The following is a 23,720-nucleotide window of genomic DNA, read 5'->3' as shown; positions in this document are numbered from 1 at the left end:
TTTTTTTTTGAGACAAGAGTTTGCTCGTCGCCCAGGCTGGAGTGCAAAGGCGCAATCTCAGCTCACTGCAACCTCCACCTCCTGGGTTCAAGGAATTCTCCTGCCTCAGCCTCTCAAGTAGTTGGGATTATAGGCGCCCGCCACCATGCCCGGCTAATTTTTTGTGTTTTTAGTAGAGACGGTGTTTCACCATGTTGGTCAGGCTGGTCTTGAACTACTGACCTCAGGTGATCCATCCGTCTCAGCCTCCCAAAGTGCTGGGATTACAGGCGTGAGCCACTGCGCCCGGCCCATCCATGGAATTTCAATCAGTGTTATCAGTGAGGGTGCCCCATCAGCAGATGCTGCTACAGCTGATAGTTATCACTAGGAATTTCTAAAATCTGAAAGTATGCCCTAATTTTGACATTTTTTCCTGCCCCTTAACGTTTGTTTATTTAAAAATGTTTTGATCGGCTGGGCACGGTGGCTCACATGCCTGTAATCCCAGCACTTTGGGAGGCTGAGGCAGGCAGATCACAAGGTCAGGAGATCGAGACCATCCTGGCTAACATGGTGAAACCCCGTCTCTACTAAAAATCCAAAAAGAAATTAGCTGTGCATGGTGGCGGGCGCCTGTAGTCCCAGCTACTCAGAAGGCTGAGACAGGAGAATGGTGTGAACCTGGGAGGTGGAGCTTGCAGTGAGCCGAGATTGCGCTACTGCACTCCAGCCTGGGCGACAGAGCAAGATTCCACCTTGGAAAAAAAAAAAAAAAAAGGTTTTGATCAATTATAGATATGAAAGGAGGTTTGGTACATTAAGCTAAAATTGCCTCATGCCCCGTAGGGAATTCTACATCTCATTTTAAATCATAAAAGTAACTTACCAGAATTTTTTAAATTACAAAGACATTGAATGTTTATTGTAGAATTTTTTTTAAAAAACACAGATAAGCAAACTAGAAGTATTGTTCATAATCCTGCCACCAAAATATGAACACTGCACATCTACTATAAATATCATGAAATCATACTGTACCTTCTGCTTTGCACCCTATTTCACTTAAAGACACACCCCTTTCAGTCAATCACCGCCAACCACATGGTTTAAAGGATCTATAGCCTGCTATTAGTTAGGGCACCAGCATTTACGGACCACTGACTCTGTGCCAGACAGGCAGGAGGTTACTGCAGTCACCTATGTGCTAAGTAATTTCATGCCAATCCAACTGGCAGCAATTTATCAGTTGGGCAACACCAAGCATTCATGACAGAGGAACCCTGTGCTGCTGGTGGGAGTGCAAGTCAGTCCCCTTCCTGGTCCAGCTGTGAGGAGCATGCGGCCCTGATGCCCCATACCTAGGTACTGGCTCCAGAGGCACTCACACCTCGCACACCGATACGCGTACAAGCCAGTTCACTAGCTCTGCTTAAGGTAGCAAAAACTAGGAAAATATTAGTTTGAACCATGTGAAATTGATGATTTTGCAGATTAAAAAAATGGTCCAAGCCGGGCACGGTGGCTTAGGCCTGTAATCCCAGCACTTTGGGAGGCTGAGGTGGGCAGATCCCCTGAGGTCAGGAGTTCCAGACTAGCCTGACCAACACGTCTACTAAAAATACAAAATTAGCCAGGGATGGTGGCGGGTGCCTGTAATCCCAGCTACTTGGGAGGCTGAGGCAGTTCCTTAAACCCCGGGGGGTGGAGGTTGCAGTGAGCTGAGATTGCACCTCTGCACTCCAGCCTGGGCAACAAGAGCGAGACTCTATCTCAAAAAAAAAAAAAAAACAAAAAAAAAACATCCAATACCAGCTATTTCATATGGTACAACCTAAGAACTGGAATGTCTATTTGCAGGTAAACACACTGTGGTAGGTTCATACAAAGGAACATTGTAACAGCCGAAATTACTGCCTAGAGGTGCACATGCCAACACGGACATGATCAAAGCAAGCCACAGACAAACACGCAGACAGAAGGTAAGGGATCAACAACCCCCTGCCCAGCACCTCAGCTCCCTGCTTTCCAGGAAACACCCCAGACATGGTCATTCCCAATGCCTATCCCCAAATGACAGCTTTGAACCCCACACTCTCTGACCCCCTCCTATCTTCGCCGTTCACACCTCTGGTTCTCCAATTCCTTTCCTCAGTACTGTGACCCTTCAGACTCCACCGCTTTCCACCCTCCTGCAAACTCCTGACTCTGACCCTTTTCTCCTAACCGTCCTGCCCCACCCGAACCTACAATGTTCTTGCTGTGCTTTTTTTTTTTTTTTTTTTTTTTTTTAGTCAGGGTCTGGCTCTATTGCCCAGGCTGGAGTGCAGTGGTGGCATGATCTTGGCTCACTACAGCCTCTGCCTCCCAGGCTCAAGCCAACCTCCCACCTCAACCTCCCAAGTAGCTGAGATTACAGGCGTGCGCCACCATGCCTGGCTTATTTCTGTATTTTTCACAGACACAGGGTTTTGTCATGTTGCTCAGACTAATCCGAAACTCCTAACCTCAAGCAATCCACCTACCTGGGCCTCCCAAGGGGCTGGGGTGACAGGCGTGAGCCACCGTGCAATGCTCCTGGCCCCCTGCTGTGCTCATTAACCAGCTTAGGTGCCTGGGTCTGTCACTGCAATCACTACCTGGTGTTCAGTACTTCATGGCATTCCTACTACCTATTCCTCATCATCAGCCCCCCACTCTCCCAGAAAAAACTACCGTACATACTTTGCACATCCTTTCTATTCAGCAGAGAACCCTGATTTTTATTTCACTAAGAGAAGCAACCAAAGGGGAACTTTCATTCTCCCACCACCCCCGCATCTGTACTCATCCCTCTATGTGGAAGACCTCTCTCAGCCCTGATCCCTTCCTTCCCACCTTCTCGAGGCCTCTGCCGCTAAATCAGCTCCTCTCTTTCCAGCATCAGTTTCCCTCTCCATTGGATGAGCATACGAATTCACTGTGTTAATACTTATTACACATAACATCTCAGACCCCCTACACCCCTCCAGCTACCACTCCATCTTCCTACTCTTCTTTTTGACTAAAATCCTTGAAAAAGTCATCTACGCTATCTTCACTTCCTCTTACTCTTTCATTCAATAGATACTTATTAGGTGCCCACTCTGCGCTAGAAATGTGTTAGGTGCAGAAAGCAGAGCCCTCCTGGGCTCATCTTTTATGGGGAAGAGATCATCACTAAGAGGAGTAAGTAGCAGGTGGCAGGGCATGGTGGCTCACGCCTGTAATCCCAGCACTTTTGGAGGCTGAGGCAGGCAGATCACCTGAGGTCAGGAGTTTGAGATCAGCCTGGCCAACATGGTGAAATCCCGTCTCTACTAAAAAATACAAAAATTAACTGGGTGTGGTGGTGGGTGCCTGTAATCCCAGCTACTCGGGAGGCTGAGGCAGGAGAATTGCTTGAACCCAGGAGGCGGAGGTGGCAGTGAGTCAAGATCGCACTATTGCATTCCAGCCTGGGTGACAAGAGTGAAATTCCATCTCAAAAAATAAAAAAATAAGAGGAGTAAGTAGCAGGTGTAGTGAGTTCGATGGTGGAAAGTATTAAGGAGACATAGAGCAGGAAGGACAGGAAGAATGGGGGCTGCAACTGAGGGAGAAGAGCCAGGGAGGGCCTCTGAGAAGGCCAGCTCCAAAGCAGAGCAGTGAGCAGAGGAAACTGCAGGTGCAAGGCCCTATGGCAGGTTCTGGGCTGAGCAAGGAGGCCAGAGAAGCTGCTGTGGAGCAAACAAGGAAGAAGGCAGGAGTGAGGCAGGCACAGGGAGTGGTTCACGCAAGGCCACAAGGGACTCTGCTCTTCCTAAATAAGAAGGGAAGCCACTGGAGGCTTATAAGTGGAGCAGGGCCAAGACCTGCTTGCCACTTTATGGGGTCACTCTGGCTGCTATGTTAAGATTAGACTGCAGGGGAGCAGAGCAGAAGCAGGAAGGGCGGGCTGGGTGCAGTGGCTCATATCTGTAATCCCAGCACTTTGGGAGGCCGAGGCAGGCAGATCACTTGAGCTCAGGAGTTTGAGACCAACCTGAGCAACACGGCGAAATCCCATCATAAAAATTAGCCAGAGGCTGAGCGCGGTGGCTCACTCCTATAATCCCAGCACTCTGGGAAGCCAAGGTGGGCGGATCATTTGAGGTCAGGTGTTCGAGACCAGCCTGGCCAACATGGTGAAGCCCCATCTCTACTAAAAACACAAAAATTAGCCAGGTGTGGTAGTGCATGCCTGTAACCCCAGCTACACAGGAGGCTGAGGCAGGAAAATCGCTTGAATCCAACAGGCAGAGGTTGCAGTGAGCCGAGATCATGCCACTGTACTCCAGCCTGGGCAACAGAGTAAGACTTCGTCTCAAAAAAATAAATACATAAATAAATAAATAAGCCGGGTATGGTGACGTGTTCCTGTGGTACCAGCTACATGGGAGGCCGAGGTAGAAGGCTTGCTTGGGCCCGGGAGGTCAAGGCTGCAGTGAGCCATAACTGCACCACTGCATTCTAGCCTGGGTAACAGAGCAAGACCCTGTCTCAAAAAAAAAAAAAGACAAATGAACTAAAATCCCTGGCAGTAATCCAGATGGGACAGCAGTGGGTTGGCCGGGGTGCAAGCAGTGGCGTGACAACAGGTGCCAGGTTCTGGATGTAGGTAATTTCTTGTTATAAAATAATTCCAAACATACACAGAAGTAGAGAGTACAATAAACTCCCACAAGCCCATCACCATGCTTCAACCAGCACCCCCATTCCATGTGTTTCCCGTCTCTCCACCCTTTATTCACCAGTGTCTTAGAGAATCCCGGGCATTCTGTCATCTCACCCTTAAATACTTTAGCCTACTCCTCAAAGAGGCATTTTCTCACTAGACGCACCATTATCAAGCTAAGAAAAACAATAATGTCTTACTATCAACAGGTAAACCTCACCAATTGTCTCAGAAATGTCTTTTTGTGGTTGTTTTGTCCAAAACAGGATCAAGACAAAGGCTACTCATTGTATTTCACTGTCATTTCTAAGTCTCTTCCATTTTATTTTATTTTTGAGACAGAATCTTGCTCTGGTCACCCGGGCTGGAATGCAGTGGTGCGACCTCAGCTTGCTGCAACCTCTGCCTCCCAGGTTCAAACAATTCTGTCTCAGCCTCCCGAGTAGCTGGAATTACAGGCACCCACCACCATGTCTGGCTAATTTTTGTATTTTTAGTAGAGATGGGGTTTCACCATATTGGTCAGGGTGGTCTCAAACTCCTGACCTCAGGCGATCCACCTATCTTGGCCTCCCAAAGTGCTGGGATTACAGGCATAAGCCACCACACCCAGCCCCTAAATCTCTTCCAAATCTCCTTAAATCTCTATCAGATCTACTTCAATTTTTCCATGACTGACTTGTTCTGGAAATCAGGTCAGCTGTTCTATAGACAAGAGTGCTACTGCTTTATGGCGGCATTATTACTTTTTTATTTTTTATTTTTTTAGGTTTTCTTTTTTTTTATTATACTTTTAAGTTCTAGGGTACATGTGCACAACGTGCAGGTTTGTTACTTATGTATACATGTGCCATGTTGGTGTGCAGCACCCATCAACTCGTCAGCACCCTTCAACTCATCATTTACATCAGATATAACTCCCAGGGACATTCCTCCCCCCTACCCCCTCCCCACAATAGGCCCCAGTGTGTGATGTTCCCCTTCCTGTGTCCAAGTGATCTAATGTTCAATTCCCACCTATGAGTGAGAACATGCGGTGTTTGGTTTTCTGTTCTTGCGATAGTTTGCTGAGAATGATGGTTTCCAGCTGCATCCCAATGTCCCTACAAAGGACACAAACTCATCCTTTTTTATGGCTGCATAGTATTCCATGGTGTATATGTGCCACATTTTCTTAATCCAGTCTGTTACTGATGGACATCTGGGTTGATTCCAAGTCTTTGCTATTGTGAATAGTGCCGGAATAAACATACGTGTGCATGTGTCTTTATAGCAGCATGACTTATAATTCTTTGGGTATATACCCAGTAATGGGATGGCTGGGTCAAATGGTATTTCTAGTTCTAGATCCTTGAGGAACTGCCATACTATTTTCCACAATGGTTGAACTAGTTGACAATCCCACAACAGTGTAAAAGTGTTCCTATTTCTCCACATCCTCTCCAGCACCTGTTGTTGCCTGACTTTTTAATGATTGCCATTCTAACTGGTGTGAGATGGCATCTCATTGTGGTTTTGATTTGCATTTCTCTGATGGCCAGTGGTGATGAGCATTTTTTCATGTGTCTGTTGCCTGTATGAATGTCTTCTTTTGAGAAATGTCTGTTCATATCCTTTGCCCACTTTTTGATGGGGTTGTTTTTTCTTGTAAATTTGTTTAAGTTCTTTGTAGGTTATGGATATTAGCCCTTTGTCAGATGAGTAGATTGCAAAAATTTTCTCCCATTCTGTAGGTTGCCTGTTCACTCAGATGGTAGTTTCTTTTGCTGTGCAGAAGCTCTTTAGTTTAATTAGATCCCATTTGTCAATTTTGGCTTTTGTTGCCTTTGCTTTTGGTGTTTTAGACATGAAGTCCTTGCCCATGCCTATGTCCTGAATGGTATTACCTAGGTTTTCTTCTAGAGTTTTTATGGTATTAGGTCTAACATTTAAGTCTCTAATCCATCTTGAATTAATTTTCATATAAGGAGTAAGAAAAGGATCCAGTTTCAGCTTTCTGCTTATGGCTAGCCAATTTTCCCAGCACCATTTATTAAATAGGGAATCCTTCTCCCATTTCTTGTTTTTGTCAGGTTTGTCAAAGATCAGATGGCTGTAGATGTGTGGTATTATTTCTGAGGGCTCTGTTCTATTCCATTGGTTTATATCTCTGTTTTGGTACCAGTACCATGCTGTTTTGGTTACTGTAGCCTTGTAGTACAGTTTGAAGTCAGGTAGCGTGATGCCTCCAGCTTTGTTCTGTTGACTTAGGATTGTCTTGGCAATGCGGGCTCTTTTTTGGTTCCATATGAACACTAAAGCAATTTTTTCCAACTCTGTGAAGAAAGTCATTGGTAGCTTGATGGGGATGGCATTGAATCTATAAATTACCTTGGGCAGTATGGCCATTTTCACAATATTGATTCTTCCTATCCATGAGCATGGGATGTTCTTCCATTTGTTTGTGTCCTCTTTTATTTCAGTGAACAGTGGTTTGTAGTTCTCCTTGAAGAGATCCTTCACATCCCTTGTAATTTGGATTCCTAGGTATTTTATTCTCTTTGAAGCTATCGTCAATGGGAGTTCATTCATGATTTGGCTCTCTGTTTGTCTGTTACTGGTGTATAAGAATGCTTGTGATTTTTGTACATTGATTTTGTATCCTGAGACTTTGCTGAAGTTGCTTATCAGTTTAAGGAGATTTTGGGCTGAGACGATGGGGTTTTCTAAATATACAATCATGTCATCTGCAAACAGGGACAATTTGACTTCTTCTTTTCCTAACTGAATACCCTTGATTTCTTTCTCTTGCCTGATTGCCCTAGCCAGAACTTCCAACACTATGTTGAATAGGAGTGGTGAGAGAGGGCATCCCTGTCTTGTGCAGGTTTTCAAAGGGAATGCTTCCAGTTTTTGCCCATTCAGTATGGTATTAGTGTGGGTTTGTCATAAATAGCTCTTATTATTTTGAGATACATTCCATCAATACCGAATTTATTGAGAGTTTTTAGCATGAAGGGCTGTTGAATTTTGTCAAAGGCCTTTTCTGCATCTATTGAGATAATCATATGGTTTTTGTCTTTGGTTCTGTTTATATGCTGGATTACGTTTATTGATTTGCATATGTTGAACCAGCCTTGAATCCCAGGGATGAAGCCCTCTTGATCATGGTGGATAAGCCTTTTGATGTGCTGCTGGATTTGGTTTGCCATTATTTGATTAAGGATTTTTGCATCAATGTTCACTAGGAATATTGGTCTAAAATTCTCTTTTTTTGTTGTGTCTCTGCCAGGCTTTGGTATCAGGATGATGTTGGCCTCACAAAATGAGTTAGGGACGATTCCCTCTTTTTCTATTGATTGGAATAGTTTCGGAAGGAATGGTACCAGCTCCTCCTTGTACCTCTGGTAGAATTCGGCTGTGAATCCATCTGGTCCTGGACTTTTTTTGGTTGGTAGGCTATTAATTATTGCCTCAATTTCAGAGCCTGTTATTGGTCTATTCAGGGATTCAACTTCTTCCTGGTTTAGTCTTGGGAGAGTGTGTCCAGGAAATTATCCATTTCTTCTAGGTTTTCTAGTTTATTTGCATAGAGGTGTTTATAGTATTCTCTGATGGTAGTTTGCATTTCTGTGGGGTTGGTGGTGATATCCCCTTTATCATTTTTTATTGCGTCTATTTGATTCTTCTCTCTTTTCTTCTTTATTAGTCTTGCTAGCAGTCTATCAATTTTGTTGATCTTTCCAAAAAACTAGCTCCTGGATTCATTGATTTTTTGGAGGGTTTTTTGTGTCTCTATCTCCTTCAGTTCTGCTCTGATCTTAGTTATTTCTTGCCTTCTGCTAGCTTTTGAATGTATTTGCTCTTGCTTCTCTAGTTCTTTTAATTATGATGTTAAGGTGTCAATTTTAGATCTTTCCAGCTTTCTCTTGTGGGCATTTAGTGCTATAAATTTCCCTCTACACACTGCTTTAAATGTGTCCCAGAGATTCTGGTATGTTGTATCTTTGTTCTCACTGGTTTCAAAGAACATCTTTATTTCTGCTTTCATTTCGTTATGTACCCAGTAGTCATTCAGGAGCAGGTTGTTCAGTTGCCATGTAGTTGAGTGGTTTTGATTGAGTTTCTTAGTCCTGAGTTCTAGTTTGATTGCACTGTGGTCTGAGAGACAGTTTGTTATACTTTCTGTTCTTTCACATTTTTTGAGGAGTGCTTTACTTCCAACTATGTGGTCAATTTTGGAATAATTGTGATGTGGTGCTGAGAAGAATGTATATTCTGTTGATTTGGGGTGGAGAGTTCTGTAGATGTCTATTAGGTCCGCTTGGTGCAGAGTTGAGTTCAATTCCTGAATATCTTTAACTTTCTGACTTGTTGATCTGTCTAATGTTGACAGTGGGGTGTTGAAGTCTCCCATTATTATTGTATGGGAGTCTAAGTCTCTTTGTAAGTCTCTAAGGACTTGCTTTATGAATCTGGGTGCTCCTGTATTGGGTGCATATATATTTAGGATAGTTAGCTCTTCCTGTTGAATTGATCCCTTTACCATTATGTAATGGCCTTCTTTGTCTCTTTTGATTTTTGATGGTATAAAGTCTGTTTTATCAGAGACTAGGATTGCAACCCCTTCCTTGTTTTGTTTTCCATTTGCTTGGTAGATCTTCCTCCATCCCTTTATTTTGAGCCTATGTGTGTCTCTGCATGTGAAATGGGTCTCCTGAATACAGCAAACTGATGGGTCTTGACTCTTTATCCAATTTGCCAGACTGTACCTTTTAATTGGACCATGTAGTCCATTTACATTTAAGGTTAATATTGTTATGTGTGAACTTGATCCTGTCATTGTGATATTAGCTGGTTATTTTGCTCGTTAGTTGATGCAGTTTCTTCCTAGCATCAATGGTCTTTACATTTTGGCATGTTTTTGCAATGGCTGGTACCGGTTGTTACTTTCCATGTTTAGTGCTTCCTTCAGGATCTCTTGTAGGGCAGGCCTGGTGGTGAGAAAATCTCTAAGCACTTGCTTGTCTGTAAAGGATTTTATTTCTCCTTCACTTATGAAGCTTAGTTTGGCGGATATGAAATTCTGGGTTGAAAATTCTTTTCTTTAAGAATGTTGAATATTGGCCCCCACTCTCTTCTGGCTTGTAGAGTTTCTGCTGAGAGATCCTCTGTTAGTCTGATGGGCTTCCCTTTGTGGGTAACCCGACCTTTCTCTCTGGCTGCCCTTAACATTTTTTCCTTCATATCAACTTTGGTGAATCTGACAATTATGTGCCTTGGCGCATAACTGGGAGAGGAGTATCTTTGTGGCGTTCTCTGTATTTCCTGAATTTGAATGTTGGCCTGCCTTACTAGGTTGGGGAAGTTCTCCTGGATGATATCCTGAAGACTATTTTCCAACTTGGTTCCATTTTCCCCCTCACTTTCAGGCACACCAATCAGATGCAGATTTGGTCTTTTCACATAATGCCATATATCTTGGAGGCTTTGTTCATTTCTTTTTCCTCTTTTTTCTCTAGACTTCTCTTCTCACTTCATTTCATTCATTTGATCTTCAATCATTGATACTCTTCCTTCCAGTTGATTGAGTCGGTTACTGAAGCTTGTGCATTTGTCACATAATTCTCATGTCATGGTTTTTATCTCTATCAGTTCATTTATGGCCTTCTCTGCATTGATTATTCTAGTTATCCATTCTTCCATTCTTTTTTCAAGATTTTTAGTTTCTTTGCACTGGGTATGTAGTTCCTCCTTTAGCTCTGAGAAGTTTGATTGACTGAAGCCTTCTTCTCTCAACTCATCCAGCTTTGATCCATTGCTGGCAATGAGCTGCATTCCTTTGGAGGGGAAGATGCGCTCTGTTTTTTTGAATTTCCAGCTTTTCTGCCCTGCTTTTTCCCCATCTTTGTGGTTTTATCTGCCTTTGGTCTTTGATGATGGTGATGTACTGATGGGCTTTTGGTGTGGGTGTCCTTTCTGTTTGTTAGTTTTCCTTCTAACAGTCAGGACACTCAGCTGCAGGTCTGTTGGAGTTTGCTTGAGGTCCACTCCAGACCCTGTTTGCCTGGGTATCAGTAGTGAGGCTGCAGAAGATAGAATATTGCTGAACAGCGAGTGTTGCTGTCTGATTCTTGCTCTGGAAATTTCGTTTCAGAGGTGTGCCCAGCCATGTGAGGTGTGAGATGTCGTTCTGCACCTAGTGGGGGATATCTCCTAGTTAGGTTACTCGAGGGTCAGGGACCCACTTGAACATGCAGTCTGTCCATTCTCAGATCTCAACCTCTGTGCTGGGAGACCCACTGCTCTCTTCAGAGCTGTCAGACAGGGTCATTTCCATCTGCAGAGGTTTCTGCTGCTTTTTGTTTAGCTATGCCCTATCCCCAGAGGTGGAGTCTACAGAGGCAGGCAGGCCTCCTTGAGCTGTGGTGGTCTCCACCCAGTTAGAGCTTCCTGGTGGCTTTGTTTACCTACTTAAGCCTCAGCAATGGTGGGCGCCCCTCCCCCAGCCTCACTGCTGCCTTTCAGTTAGATCTCAGACTGCTGTGCTAGCAATGAGGGATGCTCCGTGGGCGTGGCACCCTCTGGGCCAGGTGTGGGATATAATCTCCTGGTGTGCTGTTTGCTAAGACCCTTGGTAAAGCACAGTATCAGGGTGGGAGTTACCTGATTTTCCAGGTGTTGTGTGTCTCAGTTTCACTTGGCTAGGAAAAGGGACTCCCTTCCCCTTTGCGCTTCCCAAGTGAGGCGATGCCTCACCCTGCTTCAGCTCTCACTGGTCAGGCTGCACCAGCTGACTAGCACCAATTGTCCAGCACTCCCCAGGGAGATGGACCCAGTACTTCAGTTGAAAATGCAGAAATCACCCGTCTTCTGTGTTACTCGCGCTGGGAGCTGGAGGCTGGACCTGTTTCTATTTGGCCATCTTGCTCAGGATCTCAGCGGCATTATTTTGGTCTTCTATTCCCTATATTTCCTTTGGACTACAAATCTGTCATACAGCCTGACTAGTATAGGTGTTTTTTTGGTAGAACTTTAAAATGCTGTGGTTGCCTTTATCTTGCATCACTTTTTAGGGGGCTCATATCTGGTTATCTCATTTTTAGTGAGGCTAAAATTAGCAAGCTCAAATGGTAACATCCTGATCCATCCATTGTAAAAGTGCCCATCAATACTTTACCTGATGAATTAAGGAAGCTCAGATAACCACTGCATGAAACAGATACCTTACTGGGCTTTGCACAGTGGTTATTTTTTAATTCTATCATTTCTTCTGCATTTATGAGCTAGAGTTCTTCTGTAAAGAACTTTCATTCACTAGGGTTTTTTTGCTCTGAAAATGCTATTACATTGGTGTTGGAAAAACAAGATAAATACTTCTTCCTCCTCTTTAATTATTAAGTTTTATGTTAATGAACCATTATCTTTCCATTTTTAGCTGTGTCCAGTGTTATTTCTCCCTTCTTTATACCATTACAAATTAATGCTTTTTTAAATCATTGGTGAATTTTAATCAAATGTAGTACTTGATGCTCAAATTGCTCCGTCTTTGGCGCAGGGGACACCCTCTTTGCTTGCTCTTGTGTCTTTTTCTTTTTGTTTGGAAACTTTCAAATCAGAATAAAAACAGATAAAATAGTATTACAAATCCCTATATGCCTATTACTCAACAGCCTCAGCAATTCTCAATTCATGGCCATTCCCATTTCATCGTAACATCTCTCCCAGCCACTAGGCTATTCTGAAACAAATCTCAAACACCACATTGCTTTACATGCAAACACTTCAGCACAAACTCCAAGAAATAAGAATACCATCTCTAAATAAACCACCTCTGAATAAAACCTCCTGTCTTTTCATTCAAATTTCAATAGTCTTCGATAGCTTTCTGGCATAACAGCTCCAGATCTGGAATCAGCCATTTTTCTAAGAAGGCCTGGTTCTCTTTAGTGGAAAAGAACACAATCTATGGGCTAGGTGTGTTACTGCTATTGGGTAATCAGAGCTCCAAGGTCTCTCAGTGGACACAGCTAGAAGATATGCACCTTAAAAGAGGAAAAAGTCGCTGGGTGCAGTGTCTCATGCCTGTAATCCCAGCACTTTGGGAGGCTGAGGTGGGCAGATCACCTGAGGTCAGGAGTTCGAAACCAGCCTGACCATCATGGAGAAATCCCATCTCTACTAAAAATACAAATTGATCCAGGCATGGTGGCGCATGCCTGTAATCCCAGCTACTCGGGAGACTAAAGCACAACTGCTTGAACCTGGGAGTCAGAGGTTGCAGTGAGCTGAGATCCAGCCACTGCACTCCAGCCCGGGCAACAAGAGCGAAACTCTGTCTTTAAAAAAAAAGGAACAAAATACTAAGACACACTCTAACACAAATGAACCCTGAAAACATGTTTAGTGAAAGAATACACAAAATTCCACATTGTATGATTCTATTGATATAAAATGCCCAGAATAGGAAATCCTTAAGAGACAGAAAGTAGATTCATGGTTACCAGCGGCTAGGAGGAAGGGGGAAGGGGAAGGACTGCTAATGGGTATGAGGTTTATTTTGGGGGTGATGAAAATGTTCAGGAAATTAGGATTGATGGCTGCACAATCTTGTGAATATACTAATAACTGAATTGTACTTTTTTTTTTTTTTTTGGAAACACAGTTTCACTCTGTCGCCCAGGCTGGAGTGCAGTGGCCTGATCTCGTCTCACTGCACCCTGTGTCTCCTGGGTTCAAGCGATTCTTGTGCCTCAACTTCCTGAGTAGCTGGGATTAGAGGTGTGTGCCACCATACCTGGATAATTTTTGTTGTTGTTATTGTTGTTGTTGTTGTTTGAAATGGAGTCTCGCTCTGTTGCCAGGCTGCAGTCCAGTGGGGCAATCTCGGCTCGTGGCAACCTCCATCTCCCGGGTTCAAGTGATTTCCCTGCCTCAGCCTCTTGAGTAGCTGGGACTACAGGCGCGCGCCACCATGCCCAGCTAATTTTTTATATTTTAGTAGAGACAGGGTTTCACCATGTTGGCCAGGCTGGTCTCGAACTCCTGACCTTGTGATCCACCCACCTCAGCCTCCCAAAGTGCTGGGATTACAGGTGTGAGCCACTGCGCCCGACTAATTTTTGTATTATTAGTAGAGATGGGATTTCACTATGTTGACTAGGTTGTTCTAAAACTTCTGATGTCAAGTTATCCACCCGCCTCAGCCTCCCAAAGTGCTGGGATTACAGGCATGAGTCACCACACCCAGCCTGAATTGTACATTTTTAAATAACAAATTTTCCAGACTGTGCAACATGGTAAGACTCCATCGTTACTAAAATTACAAAAACATAGCCAGGCATGGTGGTGCGCACCTGTGGCCCCACCTACATAGGAGGCTAGGATCACTTGAGCCTTGAGGGCAGAGGTTGCAGTGAGCTGAGATCACAACACTGCAGTCCAGTCTGGGTGATAAAATGAGACCCCGTCTCAAACAAACAAAAAGGTAATGGTAAATTTTAAGATATGTAAATAATATCTATATTTAAAAAAAATTTTTTTTTTTTTGAAACAGGGTCTCACTCTTGTTGCCCAGGCTGGAGCACAATGGCACGCGATCTCAGCTCACTGCAACCTCCACCTCCTGGGTTCAAGTGATTCTCCTGCCTTAGCCTCCTGAGTAGCTGAGATTACAGGCATGCGCCACCACGCCCAGCTAATTTTTGTATTTTTAGTAGAGGTGGGGTTTCTCTATGTTGGTCAGGCTGGTCTCGAATCCCTGACCTCAGGTGATCCGCCCGCCTCTGCCTCCCAAAGTGCTGGGATTACAGGCGTGAGCCACCACGCCTGGACTTTAAAATGTTAATTACATGAAAAGGTTTTTTAAAATACTGGCTATTGTAGTGGATGATCTTCCAACTCTGACCCAAGATTCTTGTGTCTTCTACCAGAAACTTGGAAACTGCTGCAGGCCAATTTATTAGTTTGTAATCAGGGTAAAATCTCAGACGTTTCAGTTTTTTTGTTTTTGTTTTTGTTTTTTTGAGATGGAGTCTCACTGTGTTGCCCAGGCTAGAGTGCAGTGGCACAATCTTGGCTCACTGCAAGCTTCACCTGCTGGGTTCACACCATTCTCCTGCCTCAGCCTTCCGAGTAGCTGGGACTACAGTCACCCGCCACCACGCCTGGCTAATTTTTTGTATTTTTAGTAGAGGCAGGGTTTCACCATGTTAGCCAGGATGGTCTTGATCTCCTGACCTTATGATCCGCCTGCCTCAGCCTCCCAAAGTGCTGGGATTACAGGTGTGAAACACCACACTCGGCTCGTTTCACAGCTCTTGACACGGCATTAATGTTATCATTAGAAATTTCTTTTTCTCTTTTCTTTGTTTGTTTTAAGAGACGTGGTCTCACTATGTTGCCTAGGCTGGTCTTGAACTCCTTGGGCTCAAGTGATCCTTCTGCCTCAGCCTCCCAAAGTACTGGGATTATAGCTGTAAACTACCATGCCTGGTCTAGAAATTTTTTAAAACCTTACTCCTTCCCTAAAGCACAACTCAAATCTTTCCTATGAGGCTGGTCCAAGTTTGAGTCGAAAGAAGGCACTATGGGGAGCGCTGCTGCTTTCTGTGAAGGGGATGAGGATGAAACGTTCCCTTACCATGGTGTGGGACAGTATGGCCAAGCAAGCCCCAGGTGCTGGGCTCTGGAATGGGGTCTACTGGGTAGGGGGGAAGAGAGAGGTGGCAGGACTGCTCAGCATCTTACCTCCCCAGACCACTGCAGGACCCACATGTGTAGGGCTCCTCTGCCCACTTCACTGTCAAGTAACAGGTTGGAGCAGCCTGCCAAAACGGGGGAGGAGAACCAGCCCCAGTAGGCTCATCTACCAGGTGCCAGGAATCCCCCAGCCTGCCCCTTTGATTGAATATGATTTCATTTATTGGATCACAATGACTTACTATGCTCCAATACCATTTTCTTCTCTCTGTCAGACAAAACATAATGGTCCATCTTTTATTTGGTGAGTTATTTCCATATCTTATCGGTTACTTGATTTGGCACAAAGCAAAGGACATGGGACTTGGGAGCAACTGAACCTGGATTCCACTCCTGGCTGACCACTCACTAGGTCTGTGTACTTAGCTGAGGGACGTGACCTCTCAGAGCCTTGGCTGTCTCATCTCCAAGATGGGGGCATTACCACTAACCAGAATTACAATAATAATTTAATAAAATCGGCCGGGCGCAGTGGCTCAAGCCTGTAATCCCAGCACTTTGGGAGGCCGAGACGGGCGGATCACGAGGTCAGGAGATCAAGACCATCCTGGCTAACACGGTAAAACCCCGTCTCTACTAAAAAATACAAAAAAACTAGCCAGGTGAAGTGGCAGGCACCTGTAGTCCCAGCTAATGTAGTCTCAGCTACTCGGGAGGCTAAGGTAGGAGAATGGCGTAAACCTAGGAGGCAGAGCTTGCAGTGAGCTGAGATCCGGCCACTGCACTCCAGCCTGGACGACAGAGCGAGACTCCGTCTCAAAAAAAAAAAAAAAAAAAAAAAAAAAATCACATGAATAAAGCATTTAGCTTACTCCTAGAGCATGCCCGACAGTTAAAATATAGTAAATAGTATAAAGGAATAAAGTACAACTGGGCGGAGATGATTGAGTGGAACTGGTTAGCAAGGGAAAATGGAGACCAAGAAAATTGTGAAAAATGTCTGGCATGCTGCAGGGGATCCACAAAGGTTAGTTTCTCTCGTCCTTCTTCCAAGATTGCACTCCTTGAGGGCAAGGACTAGGCTGTTTATCTTTAAGCATGACAAGCTGCGGGCACAATATTTTGCATGTAGTAGATGCCAAAAAAAAAAAGAGTCAGGCAGTGCTTCAATTCCATAGATCATACTTTCATCCTCCTTTCACCTGTATTTCAAATATACTTACTACAAAATTTAAGCACTTATATTGTTTTATAATTATTTCAGGTTTGTTGGTCTGGCCTCTCCAAATAGACAGTAAGGTGCCTGGGGTCAAAAATATGATTGCTTACATTCTACTCTCTAAGTCCCACTAACACAGCACTGACCTAACCAGCTCATTTCAAAATCAAATAGGTGTCATTTTTTTTGGCTAAAACCAACTGCTCCCCATTACCAAAGTATCAGCAGCTGAGCCCTAACAAGGTCCCTTCCTAAAAAGAAGCTGCCTCAACCCAAAGTGACAAGAAGGCTGACTAACCCTCCAGGTATACAGTGATAAAGAGTGGGACTAACTGTCCGGGATGCCAGTTTAGCATTTCAGTGCTAAAACTGGGAAAGTCCGAGGCAAACTGTGATGCACTGGTTACCCTAGTCACCATCCAGTGACTGTCTGCACTATCATAGCTCTCAAACGTCTTTAAAAACTGGGGAAATTAAGTTACTGGCAGGTTACTAAGTCATATGGGAAGGCCAAGGAAGATAAGCAGCCTATTGTGAAGAATACCTTAGAAATATCCAGTGGAAGATTGCCAACATACACCTCTGTCTCTCTTTTCTTGAATCCTAAGAAGAAAAACAGCATTAAATGGCAGGAATACATATGGTTAGAGGATTCAGAGGAGTCAGAACACATAAGTCACTTTTTGTATTTCTTTCTTTCTTCCTTTTTTTTTTTTTTTCTTGAGACAGAGTCTTGCTCTGTCACCCAGGCTGGAGTGCAGTGGTATGATCATGGCTCACTACAGCCTCGACCTCCCAGGTCTACACAATCCTCCCACCTCAGCCTCACAAGCGACTGGGACTACAGGCATATGCCACCATAACTGGCTTTTTTTTTTTTTTTTTTGGTAGAGACAGGGTCTCTCTATGTTGCCCAGCCTGGTCTCAAATTCCTGTGCTCAAGCAATTCTCCTACCTCAGTCTCCCAAAGTCCTGGAATTACAGGCGGGAGTCACTGCACCTGACTTCACTTTTTCTTCAATGTTAAAATATTCCCATGCACATACACCCCTACAAACATCCCCCCAACCCCCGTGAACACTGAATGGCTATACTGAACCCAATCATTCAGCAATACTTATCAATATTAAGGAGTGGTCCATGATAAGTGCTGGCCGTGCATATCCCTGCCTTCCCCACAGCAGGGGATCACTCTGCAGGGACCTAGAGCAATGGGCACACCAGGAATCCAGCACTTGCAATCAGAGAGGTAATTATGAAGTGTTTCGGGACCCATGGGGTTGTGCTTCCCGAGTTAACACTAAGCTGACAGTGGGGAGCATGCAGGGACCCAGGGGAATGCAGGAGGGAGGCTGAAGGGAATCCAGGCAGAGGGAACAGCCCATGCCAGGACATGGAGATACGAAAAAGCTCATTTGGAAAATTGCTCACAGCCAGGACTAGATGCCAGGTGGATTGCACACCACATGCAGTGAGTGGTGAGAGAGGAGGCTAGAAAGGCAGGTGAGGCCAAACTATGAAATAACAGAAGGTTGTACCATAGCAGTCACAGTTTATTCCACTGGCTGGGTGATATGGGTGAGGGCTGTAACTGGTTAGGGGGTGTCAATAGACCTGGGTTTCAGAAAGATCACTTTGGAGATGGTAGAGGGAAAATTGGAAGAAGGCACAAGTGAAACAGAAGCATGGGATTAGGTGCAGCAGGTGCACCAGGGAGTAAGGGTCTGCATTGCAGCAGTGGCAGGCGTCACATCCACTATGAGACAGGAAACATGGTGGCTGAGTAGAGGAAAAGCAGAATTTAGGCAGAACCCAAGTTTCACACTGAACAGAAACTGGGCAGACTGGGAACCATTAACTGGGATCCAAGTTGTAGGATGAGAGTTCCCGTACCAGCGAATCCCCCAGCCTAACTTACCTGGAGATTTCTGCTCTTCCAACACTCCATTCTTCCCAAACAGTTTAGCAGACAGTTGGGGGTCACTACTATTCCAGGACCTGTCAAAGACGGGTGTCAGCATCAAACCTCCCAAGCTCGGACTCAGACAAAAGGAAACATGTGCCAGGCATAACCAGAGGGGCCTTGCATAAACCTCCATTCCCCTTCCTGACCAAGGACTTCCCTTCCTCCTCCCAGAATCAGGTTCCAAGCCAGGAAGACCTCCACTAGACCTTTTAAATCACTAACAGTTAAAGTATACTTAGGGTTAGGATTGACTGGCAAGAGATGCCAGTCTTAAGACCGGGGCATGGTGAGACAGGAATGGGAGAAAGAGAAGGCTGGGAGATGGAGCGAGGCTTGTTCATTAGCAAAAGGAAGTGACTTACATGCTGCAGTTGCTTTCCAACAGGACCTCCTGCAAAGCCAACCGGCCAGAGTTAGAGGAATGCCAGGATAGTTCACCATCATGTAACCACTGAATAGGTACTGTGGTAAGCAGAATAATGCCCCCCTCCCCCGACCAAAAGTGATCCACATCCTAATCCTTAGAACCTGTGAATATATTAGATTCATGGCAAGGTTGCAGATGGAGTTAAGGTTGCCCATCAACTGACAAAACAGGCCCAGCACGGTAGCTCACACTTGTAATCTCAACACTTTGGGAGGCCAAGGCGGGTGGATCACCTGAGGTCAGGAGTTCGAGACCAGCCTGGCCAACATGGCGAAAACCTGTCTCTACCAAAACTACAAAAATTAGCTGGGTGTGGTGACAGGTACCTGTAATCCCAGCTACTCAGGAGGCTGAGGCAGGAGAATTGCTTGAACTCAGGAGGCAGAGGTTTCAGTGAGCCAAGATTGGGCCACTGCACTCCAGCCTGGGTGACAGAGTGAGACAACGTCTCAAAAAAAAAAAAAAAAGAGAGAGCGAGGTGACAACAGAAACGAAGTTAAAGTGATGTGATATGAGAAGGACTGGACTACTGTTGTTGGCTTTGAAGATGGAGGAAAGGGCTGCAGGCCAAGGAATGCTGGCAGCCTCTAGAAGCTGGAAAAGGCAGGGAAATGGATTCTCCAACTAAAGCCTCCAGAAGGAACACAGCCCTGTCGAAACCTTGATTTTAGCCCACTGAGACGTGTGTCAGACTTGTGACTTACAGAGCTGTGGGATAATATTTGTGTTGTTTAAGCCACTAAGGTTGTAGTATTTTGTTATGAAAGCAAATAGAAAACTAATACAGATAGCATGAGCAACTTTAAAACCACACACAGCTCTGCACAGTGGCTGGCCTGTGGAAATAACAGAACTTCTGGAGTTACATGCATCTGTGAGTCCAGCCCAGAGACCTTGGGCAAATTTCAACTATCAAATCAGAATCAAAACACCCATGTCATAGATCATGGCAGTGAACTGAGACACTGCACTTAAAGTATTTGCCAGGTGTCAAGAACTCAATGGTAGTTATTGTGTTTATTTTTATGGTTTTCACGGGCACTTTCCTACAATTCCGTGAGTATTATCTTCCCATTTTACAAATGAGAAAACCAAAGCTCAAGGATATCAGGTGATTTTATAAAATTATAAAAGATACTGAGGTAACTCAGTCCTGTGATTCCAAAGCCTTGGTTCTCTTTCTACAGATAACAAGGCCATCAAAGTCATTTTAAAGGGATTTTTTTTCCTGTACTTTACGGAAAACATAAATTAAAACATTAAATTTTAAAATAAAACAGTAACTCTTTTCTCTAAATTATTCCCAGCTATAGGAGAGAACAACCATTTTAGCTGCAACCAACTCTAAATAGAACTAAAAGTAGTTCAGATAATTAAAAGACTTAGGTATGGATGGATAAAAACGGAGAGAGAGGTTTGTGGGCAAAATCAGAGATACAGAATGTTAGTCCCAGTTCCTGGCAATCCCTGGAAAAGCCTATGGGCTTCTGGAACAGAACAGGCACTGAGATCTCCCAAGCCAAGGCCCAGCATAAATCTGTCCAAGATGCCTTTAAGGGCCTGCTGGCTACTATGCTAAGCAGCTGATACACATTGTCATTTAATCCTCACTCAAACTCTAAGAGGGAGACATTGTTAACCCACGTTACAGATGAAGTCCTGGAGGTGCAGAGGTGATAACCTAGTATCTGGCCAAGATCACTTAGTACCCATGCTCACAAATGGGAGAAGCCTGTTTTTGTTGTGAATCCAAACCATATGACCATATGATTCCAAAGTGCTGAGTTTCTTTCCAATCTATTCTTTGGTCTGGAGAAGTATTCTATTTGTGTAGTTTTTTTCGTTGTTGCTTTTTGTTTTTTTGTTTTCGTGTCGCCCAGGCTGGAGTGCAATGGTGTGATCTTGGCTCACTGCAACCTCTGCCTCCCACGTTCAAGCGATTCTCCCACCTCAGCCTCCCAGATTGCTGGGACTACAGGCACGCACTACCACGTCGGCTAATTTTTGTGTTTTTAGTAGAGACGAGGTTTCACCATGTTGGCCAGGCTTTATTTGTGTTTTTAAAAAGACCTAAAGAATACATAAGGTGCTCTTACGACTCACCAACAAAGACAACAAATAAACCGATTAAAAAGTGAGCAAAGGATCTGCTAGACATTTCTCCAAAGATATACAAATGGCCAATAAGCACATGAAAAGATGCTCTGCATCTTTGGCCATTAGGAAAGTGCAAATCAAAACCACAATGATAACACTTCATATCAATTAGGGTGGCTAAAAGCAAGAGATACAGATAACATCCTGTACTTCTAACAGGTGTTAAGGACATGAAGAAACAGGAGCCCTCATATTGCTGATAGGAATGTAAAATGGTGCAGCCACTTTGGAAAAGTTTAGCAGGCTCTCAAAAAGTTAGGGAATTACCATATGACCCAGCAAGTCCACTCCTGGGTAACTATTCAAGAGAAATTCAAATATGTGTCCACACAAAGACTTTTCCACAAATATTCATAGTAGTGTTGCTTATAACAGCCAAAAAGTGAAAACAATCCAAATATCCATCAACTGATGAATGAATGAAGTGCGGTATAGCAATACAATAGAATATTATTTAGCGATATAAAAGGAATGAAGTAGTAATACATGCTATACAACCTGGATGAATCTCAAAAATGGTGCTAAGGGAAAGAAGACCACATATTGCATGATTCCACTTCTCTGAAAAGTCCTGAATAGACAAATCAGTAAAGATAGAAAGTAGATTAGTGGCTGCCCAGGATTGGGGAGGCAGAGAGGGAAATGAGGAGTGACTGCTAACTGACAGGAGATCTCTTTTGGGGGTGATAGAGATGTTCTAAAATTAGATTGTTGTGATGGTTATACTGTAAACACACCAAATATACTGAAAACACTTGAGGTGCACACTTAGAACAGGTGAATTTTACGGTGTGTGAATTATATCTCAATAAAGCTTTAAAAAAATGTCAATACGTATTTTCAAGAACGGTCAGTATGAGCACGCATTTCTTCAGCTTTCCAACCTCACAAACCACCACCCACACAAATGAGCCCTTCCACAGCTGGGATCATTCTGTTTCCATGACTTGTATATGAGGACTCAGTGTTGCTCAGCTCCTGCAGCACATTTAGTTTGCTAAACTAAAAGATTTCCATTCAGCAAACTAAGTTTAAATTTCGTTTTTTTAAACCATAAAGTTTTTTTTTTTTGGCTTTTTGAGACAGTGTCTCGCTCTGTCGCCCAGGCTGGAGTGCAATGACACGATCTTAGCTCACTGCAACCTCGGCCTCCCGGGTTCAAGCGATTCTCCTGCCTCAGCCTCCTGAGTAGCTGAAACTATAGGCGCGCACCACCACACCCAGCTAATTTTTGTATTTTTAGTAGAGACCGGGTTTCACCATATTGGCTAGGCTGGGCTCGAACTCCTGACCTCAGGTGATCTGCCCGCCTCGGCCTCCCAAAGTGCTGGGATTACAGTTGCGAGCCACCGCGCCCGGTCTCAGAAAGTTTTTAAAGGGCTTCGAAGGGGCGGAGGAACGGCAGAGGCGTCTTTTCCCATAAAGTGGCCACAGTTCTGCACATGGCGCTCCCAGCCTGCACAAATCCGGACTAGGAGGGCCGCTGCCACCCGGCGCGAGCGAGCGACGTCCCCGCGGGAACAGCGACCCCTTTCCCCCGTCCATCGGGACGAGGGCGTTTTCCATAGCTGCCTGCCGCCGCCCCTCCCTCCCAACCCTCGCCCGGCAGCCCGGGACCTGGGGACAAGTCATACCTCGTCTCGCGGGCCACGCGCGTCCACCTGCGGTCGCGACGCCCAGACTTCGCGCCTTCTCCCTCCGCGCTCCACCCCCCTCAGAGCCCGGGGGCACGGGGCGGGGCTTGCCGGCAGCCAATCCCCAGCGGCCACAGGGGTAAGAGCCTCGTGGCGCCCAGGACCGTGTGCCGCGGGAGAGTAACGGAACTAGCGCAGGAGCTGGCGACCGTTGTCCCTGCGCCCGACCCTCAGCCCGCAACCTCTGCCCTACTGCCAAAAATAACGTTTGCAGAAAGAGTGCAGCGGAGTAGGTGGGCGAGGGGCGCCTGGCGCTGTGCGGGCCAAGGGGCTTCCTTCCTGGGGGTGAGCGGCGCACGTGACACACTCCTGGGCGCGTGTGAAGGCAGCGCCCGGCAGAGACCGGCTCTGTGCAGACGCGGGGTGTCGGCGGCAGCAGGGAGCTCTCCGCTCAGTGGGGCGCGGCCGGTTCGCACGTGCGGCCGCAGCACCTTTCTCCGGAGCTCGCAGCCTCGGACCCGCCTCTCCCGTGGCGCTCACCCCGCCGCCCCTGGCTCTGGGCAGGAGGTGGCGGGGCTGGGAGGCGCCAGCCGCGGAGGGGAGGGGCGCGCGAAGTTGATGGGCCGTCCGCCGTCCGTCCACCGTCTGTCGCGGCGCCGAGGACACTCCCGCCGCCTCCGCTCGGTCCCCTCTGGTCCCTGGGAGCGTGGGCTGGGCCGCAGGGGGCTTCCGTGGGCCTGGCCGCTCCCACCGCGGGAGCAAAGAGCAGGGGGAAGCCCCCGGCGCCCGCCGCCTCCGAGAGCCACGGTGTCCTCGGGCCAGGCAGGCGTTGAAGACGAGCCCGGGTGGGGCCCCCGTACGTCGTGCCTGTCGCCTGCCGTGTCCGGAGCAGAGACTAGCGCCCGCCCGCTCGGCGCCCCGGGCCGTGAGGACCCCACCCTGCC

At 45.7% G+C, this 23,720-nt stretch overlaps 1 protein-coding gene across 1 annotated transcript in view; it reads right to left on the bottom strand.

The window, feature by feature from the left end:
• Positions 1-22,828, bottom strand: part of TDRD10 (tudor domain containing 10) — a 51,056-nt gene extending 28,228 nt beyond the window's left edge. The window contains exons 1-4 of the mRNA XM_023214392.1: positions 22,777-22,828; positions 18,921-18,949; positions 18,511-18,590; positions 17,137-17,195 (exon numbers count right to left, since the gene is read on the bottom strand). Of these exons, the coding sequence (XP_023070160.1) occupies positions 17,137-17,195; positions 18,511-18,590; positions 18,921-18,922 (141 nt within the window). The 5' untranslated portion in view covers positions 18,923-18,949; positions 22,777-22,828. The remainder of the gene's footprint in view (positions 1-17,136; positions 17,196-18,510; positions 18,591-18,920; positions 18,950-22,776) is intronic.
• Positions 22,829-23,720: the final 892 nt, after the last annotated feature.

The sequence above is a fragment of the Piliocolobus tephrosceles genome, chromosome 1, assembly GCF_002776525.5.
Source record: "Piliocolobus tephrosceles isolate RC106 chromosome 1, ASM277652v3, whole genome shotgun sequence".
NCBI lineage: Eukaryota > Metazoa > Chordata > Mammalia > Primates > Cercopithecidae > Piliocolobus > Piliocolobus tephrosceles.
Note: the sequence above shows the minus strand (reverse complement) of the source record. Positions and strands in the feature narration are given on the sequence as shown.